Source organism: Brachionichthys hirsutus, unplaced genomic scaffold (assembly GCF_040956055.1).
Source record: "Brachionichthys hirsutus isolate HB-005 unplaced genomic scaffold, CSIRO-AGI_Bhir_v1 contig_1448, whole genome shotgun sequence".
Taxonomy (NCBI): Eukaryota; Metazoa; Chordata; class Actinopteri; order Lophiiformes; family Brachionichthyidae; genus Brachionichthys; species Brachionichthys hirsutus.
The window spans coordinates 21327-30449 of NW_027180788.1; the positions used below are offsets into that span (position 1 = coordinate 21327).

Sequence of the window (9123 nt, forward strand, 5' to 3'; positions counted from 1 at the left end):
CCACTGACACAATGTGCATAAATTCAATTTGTAACCATAACATTAAAAAAAATAAGCAGCAAAAATCCCATCAGAACAGAAGACACCGCTCGCTGTTTGTAGTCTGGTATAAAACAAACACACCCCACAGCTTTTAAATGGTGTCCCAGTGGGGAGCCTGCTCCTGTATCCACCTCACTTCATTTGTAGATAAGATAATATTCCCTTTATTAATCTCGCCGGGGGAAATTCCGACAGTGGAGAACCAGACAAATCCTATAATAGCCTTTATTATTATTATCAGCAACTTCCTGCGCCGAGGTGAGGATGCATTCATTTCCTGCTGCTCGGTGGGCTGATTATTAACATCTGCCTATCATTATTGAAGACTTAATGATCAATCACACACCAAAAATCTGATCAAGCTTTACATTTAGGTGCCATTTGATTGGATTTTTTAAATAAAGTATGATTTCAAAATATGGCAAATCATATCTTGATATAAAATTCAGAAAAATAAAACACCTTGAGAACAGAAACAATCCCTTAGGTTACGTTACAGATGAGAAGACTGTCTATGTTCTTTGATCATAACGATGTTCTATTCTATAATATTAAAGGCTTTAAATTGGTCCATTTCTCTGTCTGAGACTATCAAGAAAATATATCTACAATTTCAGACTAGTTTCCTTAAAAAGAAAAAAAGAAAAAGAGAGAGACAAAGAAATATACTGTTTATTTACAAGAGAACATATATTTAAAGATTTCAGAATTTAATTCAAAGAGGTACTTAATTAAATGGTCAAAGGAAAATAGCAACAATTTTGTGAAAGGCACATTAAAAAAAAGCAACATTAAACAAGGAAGAGACATGAAGATAAAGTTCCCACTTTGAGTGACAGACAAAATGGCATAATTTTATTTTTGTCAGTGCTGTTGTTTAGACTTAAGGGGTTTAAATTCAAATATTATCTTTGCAAGATCTCCGAAAGTATTAGAAAACACAAAATAAGCCATTTTCCCAAAATGGAGCCACCTCAGAATGAAAACTGGAGAACTGACATGACTGCATGGTAAGAGGAGGGAAAACATGCGAGACGATGAAGAGGTGAGCAACGGAAAAAGGAATCAGAGTTCTGAAAGGATACTACACTGCATAGCAGAGTCTCACAATGATTGTATAAATGCATACAAATGTACACTCTGACTGTTTGTTCCTTCGGAATGAGTTGCTTTAACAGACTCCTTCCAAAACGGCTGCAGTTAATGAGCTACAGTCACGCTTCCTATTAGCTCCTCTTTCAGTTCTCTTTGCCACATCATCCACGGAATGTATGGAACCTGAGTGCGATCAGGGGTTTCTCACGACTCAACTAAACTGCACCCATCCTGCTTTGACCGCATCTTTACTGGAGCTGTGGAGGGAGAGGGCGCGGGGCGTGAAAGGCGACGATGGGGCGTGAACTCAAAAATAATCATGAACACAAATGGAACAAGATGAATTTACGACACAGACCATTATGGGGCCACGCCGTTCCTGAGGAATCTTACTTTGAGCCTGCAGAGGTGAAATCTCCCCACACGTCAGAGCTGGGTTGGGCTGCAGGAACCGGCGAACCGAAGTCAAAAAGCGGGGCTGCGTCCGGAGAAAAGCAGTTTTAGGAATAATAAATGCTGCTTGAGACACGCGAGGACCGTTTAAAAAAATGGGATTTGACACAAAAGCATGGCGATCACCAGTGTCGGTCTGTACAGCTGGAACTGTCTGCTGTCCTCCAGGAGGCAGCGCGGGACCCCCAGCCTTTGCACCTGGTGGGGGTGGGAGGAGACCCCCACCCACAGGCCGAGGTCTGGCAGCACCGACCTCCTTCTTCTTGATGTTCTGTGATAAATGATTAAATAATCAGTCACTTGTCTCCTCACCAGCTGTTGCAAATATTATCAAAGCCCTTCAATCAACACCTCCCCTGAGTGCCCCCCCCCCCCCCCCCCTCACCCCGATGCTGATCTTGATAGTTTGTCCTTCCTTGAAGCTGAGGTCGAGCTTCGGGGCTGCGCTCTGAGAAGCTTCTTGCTTAGCGAGCTCACCCTCTTGCCTCACCCACCTTTAGAAATAGATTGAAAGCGTAATCATTATATTAATAATAATGAATGGCGGTTAGTGGCTCACAGGCGGCGTATTTTATTTTAGAAATAAATAGCAACTACTGCTTTACAAAAAAAATTATATATAAAAAAAAAAAGGTTGGTTTTTGCATCAGAACAACTTTGGGCACGTTATGCTGTGTACCGATTATAAGCGTAATGCATTATGAAAGCTGGATTCAGCGTCATTGTTTAAGCATATTCGTGTGAACGCACCAAGATCCCTGCAGAAGCACGTCGTCTACGCACATCCCTGCACAGACGCTCTGCAGGAGGAGCCAACTTACTTGAAGTGATCTTGTAAAGCGACGTTGAAGTCAAACGAGTCTCCACGATCAGCAAATCCCAGGCCGATAAAAGCATGGCGCACTTTATGAAAGTAAAATACAAAATTAGGACACGCTTTATTACATGGTTAGACGTGAAATGTCTCGTGACGCCTCAACCCGTCATCAGCTTTGTATACCGGAGTTTTTGCTGACAGTTTCAACTCCAATGACGGATGTTCTTTTGTTACGTATGTGCTTCTTACAGGACAGTAAAACTACAAGCACGTGATGATCTGTAAGTCTTAAATAGCTAAAGCATCATAGACTATATTGAAAGCAATATTAATTAAAAAGAACGCAAGATATAAAAGAATAAACAGGCAGGACCCACCACACTCTGTACTATATACATGGTGATAATACTTTTACATAAGGAGTTGGACGAAGGACTTTTCCACCCACACTTGAGTACTTTCATAGTGTGGTATTAGTATCTTTACATAAACAATGGATTAGGATAGTCATTTTTTGAAGCGTTGAACTGAACACCAGTGAACGCATTGGTTACTGTTACACACTCTCTTCATCCTGTTTCCTATGATCAATAACAAACGTGTCTTACCATTTCCATCCTCAATCTTGATCACAAAATACCTGCTGGAATCTACGACGCCTTCGACTGTCGAGCCTGGATACTCTTCAACAGGAGCTTGGGCAAACAGCTCTCCTGGAAAAAGAAAATAAAATCACACCAAATGATGCCTCAGGACCGTTACGGCCACTCTAATCAAGTAAAATCGCTCTGATAAAGTTGTTCATGTGCTACCTTTACAGAGAACAGGGAGAGGGTTATAAGGCCATGCGTAAGTCACTACCTGTGTTTTTGTCCTCTAACTTAATGTAGGCCATCTTGCCTTTGGCAGTTATTTTCATCCTACCACTCCATGCAGGTTCATCTAGCTTCCAGTCAGCAGCGCTAGAAAAACAGGAAGCACACATCTGAATCTGAAAGTGGCTTGTAAAATCCACACAGACCGGAGCGGCCGACATGAGCTCTCAGGCAGCCCGCCGCTTCCACCACCAAGAGGAAGCCGAATGGCCAGGCCAAATGGCTCAGGCCAGCCAGAGCAAATGTGGGAAAGTAGTGCTTGTATTAAACAATACCATATATACTAATACTGGCAACTTTTATTATGATTTACAGTAGGACGCACTAAGAATATGACCTTTATATCTTGCAAAGGTCATTAGATCCAGAGCTGAAATAAAATCTCTCAGACCTCAGCCTTAAAAAAAAATCACCCTGCAGCACATTAAACAAAATCATATATTTCTAGAACACTAAACAAGGAATTATTCAACAGTTTATGTTTTAATTAACAGAATGCAACATCAAGGTCTGCTCTTACCAGACCTTTCAGCCGCATTTAAAGGAAGGAAGCCTTTGAGAAAGCACAGAAGGCTCAAGAAAGCTGTAAGTGGAACAAGCCAAACTATCCCTCCCTGCCATCGAGGTGAACGGTGGCTGCTTTGAATAAACTAAAACGTGAAATATATTGCCTTTATAAAACAAACAAACACTTTTCGTCTTAACCAAATAAAGCGCAAAATCAGGAAAGCATATAAAGTTTGATGTATGGCAACTGAATAACTTAATCGTCCTAAAAGAAATAAAGATTTTGTTACCAGCTCGTAAATTCTAAACACATGTGTCCATTACCGGACAGTCACCGGGCTCCTGCCATGTTTCGCTTCACTGGGAACGACGCCATTATGTCTGTCCGTATTTGGGAATGTTGACTTTAAAAGTGGTTAAAGGATGTAAACCAGAGTTAAGGAAGTGGGCTTCCACAAAGCCAAAGTACTGGTGTCCGATTCCTGTCAACATCAGCGCTTTTTGTTTTGCTAGGGCTTTCCGTGTGTGTGACGACAGCCATTATATCAGCGTTTCACCCAGTTTGCATTATGGCATCATACTAAATAGCTAGCTAACACGCTAGCTATTTACTAAATGCTGCAGGGGGGGCCTTATCAAACACCTTCAGAAACATTTGGCTGTCCGATAATGGACGCGGCTCTTTAAATTAGCTCGGTGGCTAAGTTCAGACTTGTCATTTATAAACGGTAAACGCTGGTTCCGGGTCATCTTACCGATATCCGCGATTAGAAGCCCGAGGAGGGATCCTATAAACGTGGACCTCGGGCTTCACACAGAGCATTGACTCATAAGTGTTGTCTTCTGCCATTTTGTCAAGTTTCACTAAATATCAGAGTCAACTTCCGACTTTCAGTGAACAGCTCCGCCTGCCCTGCAGTCGAATTTTGCAGTCCCACTACGGTGACGCCATGAGCCCGCCCTACTGTGCCTCTGATTGGCTCACTGTAATAGTGTCACCCAAAGCCAACCAAACATTGGGCTTCATGGCTGAACATGGCCAACCCATTAAAAAAAAGCAACACGGGCTAGCCTATCAGAGGCAGAGGAGGGTGGGACACGCCTTTATAGTAGTAGGGTTCAGCCGGGAGTTCAATAAGACGACGAGATTCCACAAGACGTGGTGCTCCATTTGGACAGCGCCACATCTGGTCACAATGGTTATTGCACCTAAGATACATACAGTACTGTACTCTGCACAATATTTATTTCATGTAATTTTAAACTGAAAGAAGGCAGCACGGTGGCGCAGTGGGGAGCGCTGTTGCCTCACATTAAGAATGTTCTGGGTCCAACTCATTTCCGTGTGCAGTTTATATGTTCTCCCCACGTCGGCGTAGGTCCTCCAGCTCCCTCCCACCTCCAAAAACATGCAACCTATGTTTGTGTGTGTAGCCTTGCAATGAGCTGGTGACTCATCCGGGGTGTACCCCATTTCTCACCCATAGTCACCCGGGCTAGGCTCCAGCAGACCTGTGACCCACCAGGGCAAAGACAAAACCACCTCAATCGTCTCAAGATAATGAATGGAAAACACCACATTATACATAAAATAGCTCTGTAAATAAACATTTTTAATTCAAAAGAGATTATTGCCATGACACCCAAATAAATGGCTGCTTTAGTGACATGCATTCAATTTAGCTTCTCAAATAAAGTTTACAAAAAAATATTTTCCATTACTTTTCATACAGAAACTTCATATTCCTTAAACTTGCTTGTCAAACTAGTTTTCTCAAAACAAACACTGCAATTTGGCTTTTTAAAATGTGTTTATTAAAGGGTATTGAAATATTATTTGTAGTTTTCAAGTAGCACATCAAACTAGACCGGTGGCTGTGAAAGACTGAAACGACACCGAGTAGATAACCCAGGTGCAGGATGGGTATTTGTCTCAATTACCAACTCAAACTGCTGACATTTCCACTTCGCTGTACCCAATCCCTTGGAACACTATTGCAGGAATACCTTCTTGATGTTTTCATGAAACATCGTACTTCCTTATTGAAAAATTACTGAGATGTTAGTACTGCAAGAACTTAAAATACAGTCGAACAATAAAATGAATCTTCAACCACCGTGGAAGATGGACTCCCCTTATTGCAGGCAGTAAAGTGTGGGGGGGGGGGGGGGGGGATTGTACAAATACAGTAAACCTTTCACCTTATTGTTCAGAATTGTTCAATTCACTATTAACAGCAGTTCCAATCAACCACAGTTCTTAACATTTCAAATCACTGGTTTTACCGACACCAGGATCTATTTGGACAAATACTGGTCAAAGCAATTTCACTTCTGGAAGAACAGCATTAACCCTTACAGTGTCCACAGAGTGCCACAATGAAATAATTAACCTACCGAAAGCTCCGAGAGAAGTAACAGCCAACATCCACCGAAACAAAGGTAGCCGGGAACTACTTGTTATTTAAGGCATTCAAAGGAAAACGTCTGAGATTTGCTGCAGCTTCATTTACACTGAGACAATCAGTAACCGTATGAACTGTAATCTCATCTGTACTTGATGAAACTGATTTCCTTCACTTCAGTTCAGTTGGTGGCAAACGATGGTGCAGAAATCCTTTAGTGCAATAAACACCACAGCAACGACAATCATAAAAACCAGAGTGGAATTCATCCTCATTCGAGAGATGAACAAAAATAAGATTTAACAATCTTTGCCATTTTCACCATAAATTTCATTGACGCTTTCCCAGATTAAAGCCTCTGTTGTGTCCTCGTATCGTACTACACACCTGGCATCAAATAATTATTCTGTCAATACGCTGCGAACTGGATCAGGTTTTCTACACAGATGTATCGCAGCTGTTTCGTGAAACATTGTATTTTAGCCATAAATAAAAATATAGGGACACAGAAGGACATTTATGATCAATAACTTGAATTTTTTACAGTTATGATCATATTCTTAACTTTCAAATTTCATTAAAAAAAGATTTGGACACCAAGTGTTCCAGTTTCAGCTACTTATTATAATCTCTAATACATTTGACACCTTCTGGCCTACACGTCTCATAACAAGCTAACATGAACACACACAAAACAAACTTTGAAAAGCAAAAGATAAATGGAGTAAGAGCACAGATAATTAGGTATTTTGTGTATTTAAAGAAAGAAAAAAAAACCAGGTTTGAATTCCTTATTATTGCTTGAATCTGCTTTGCTTTTGTGCCACTCTTCATTCCTGCTAAAATCTTTGGCCACAGGCTGTGTGCTAACGACATTACGTTCCTTACCTCTACTCGACAGCGGCCTCTGGCCTGTGCGAGTCTGAGGCTTAGTAATTGCTGCCCAACAGCATCCTTAAAATCCTATTTCACTCAAAGTGTCGGAGCGATCTGATTTTCCAATCACCTTCTATTCAGGCTGCTGAAAACAGGAAACTCTCGGGACTGTCAAGACTTTAGTTTCCACTGAAAGTGGCAAAACTACGGCCGACTTCCTGGTGGACACTCTGCCACGATCCACGCTCCACCAGTGGAAGGGCCAGCTCGTTCATTTGCATGGCTCCAGAGAAAATCCCACAGACGGCCGGACTCTCTTTGCTCTCCCTGAAGAGAATGACACCTGATGCCTTGGCGCTCAGCGGGCTGATCACACTTGGAGTCAAAGGGCACCTTGTGGTACATCGAAGTATTACAATGTGCGGGGATGCGAGGCCAAAGCCTGGTCACAGTGTGGAGCAGAGAGGGAGTGGGGCGGGGGGGGGGGGCTGTTGTTACTTTGGCCGATCTCTGCCGACCCCTTGTAATATCCCACTAAAGGAAAAGACGGGCCGACAGCCAAAGACCAAACCAGTAAGCAGAGCAACGGGAGGATGGAGAAGTTCATTTCAATCCACGCTACACAATGTCCATCAAATACTTGCATCGCCCCCACCCACTCCACTCTTCAGAACACACATCCGCCGTGACCGTCACTCTTAACACCCTACCAGGGAACCAGCCGATCCCTTGCAGCAGGTAGCGTCTGTCTATCTGCAGTGGCGGAAGCCCGAAGTGCCGTCTGGACCCGTGGGCTGGCGAGTCACATGACTGTTTGGACGAATCACTTCCGACGGCTGCTGCATGCTCGTACGGGTCGGCCTTACGATATGCAGAGAAATGACAAACATTTAAATGTTGTTTTCCATTTTAAAGCAGCTAATAATTAAAATGACTTCTGCGATAATGATCGCTGGTCTATTTTCTTTTTTCCGACACGTCTTACCTGTCCTGGCTTGGACTGTCCTGAGGCGCGTCATCCGAAGAAGCACTACCCAAAATCCTTCGGCGAGCTTCAGCATACTCTGCCTCCCGTTGGGCCAAAGACTTCATCTGCTGCGAGGGGCGAGATGAGGATGCAGGGTTTCCTGTGGTACCGTTATTTGAAGGACGTTTCAAAATTCGAATTTGAGGTGGAGGCGCTGCAGGCAGAGAGTCATCCGGGATTACAACAGCAGTTCTAACAGGTGAGCTGCCCGTGCCAAAGCTGGATTTCCTGTACAGGTAAAAAGATGTGCAAGAGGAATAAAATTACTGGAGGAAATTGCATTCTTGCAAAGAATAGAACATTTTTGAGAGCTTTCCTTTTTGCTTACTGCGACTGCCGATTTATTTTCAGCTTAGCTTCGAGCCTTCTCTCGATCTCCTGAGGAGAAACAACATTTTTATTGCATTTGTAAAATTGTTCAACAAGTTATGAGATCCCGATTTTTATGCCGTCAACTGTTTATTTTTGTAAAAGGGAATCAACATGGAACAGTTTAATTGACACAAAGCAATGATAATTAATGAATGCTAAGTGACAACCAACAAGACGTGATAAAAAAATGTTTGGAGTTCATTGTCATTTACTTGGGTGATGCTGACAGAATGGTATTCACACCATAAACACTCAGAGTATAAATATTAATCGCAAAAATTGCACAAATTCAAAACAAAACATGTGAGTCTTGGGAGAATTTCTCCTTTTGTCTTTAATACAGCACAGTCTCAGATTTGTGCGTACAGATTATAATTTAACTAATATCTTGCATGCAATTAACATTTTCTGTCCTGTTAACAGTATGAAGCAATTAATGTAATTAATTCAATGTTACACACATTTTCAGAGTGAAGCAGCGAGTCATACTTAACATTAAGTTAGTACAATGTTGGCAGGACGACTTTTATACACAGCAACGACACCGCAAAGCATTCATCTGTGAAGCACGAGGACGGCTGACTAAGCATTACATTAGAATGTTGTTCAATTCCAGTAAACTGTTTATCATTTTTAATGTTACAATTCATCAGA

General features: G+C 42.1%; 1 protein-coding gene across 1 annotated transcript; it reads right to left on the reverse strand.

Moving 5' to 3' along the window:
• Positions 1–715: 715 nt before the first annotated feature.
• On the reverse strand, positions 716–4684 carry LOC137916716 (adaptin ear-binding coat-associated protein 2-like). The gene is made up of 8 exons (XM_068759687.1): positions 4545–4684; positions 3269–3369; positions 3016–3120; positions 2412–2493; positions 1976–2084; positions 1717–1861; positions 1531–1615; positions 716–1394 (listed from the first exon to the last, which is right to left on the reverse strand). Exons 1-8 carry the CDS (start codon positions 4637–4639, stop codon positions 1349–1351), a joined length of 768 nt encoding a protein of 255 aa, XP_068615788.1. The 5' UTR covers positions 4640–4684; the 3' UTR covers positions 716–1348.
• Positions 4685–9123: the final 4439 nt, after the last annotated feature.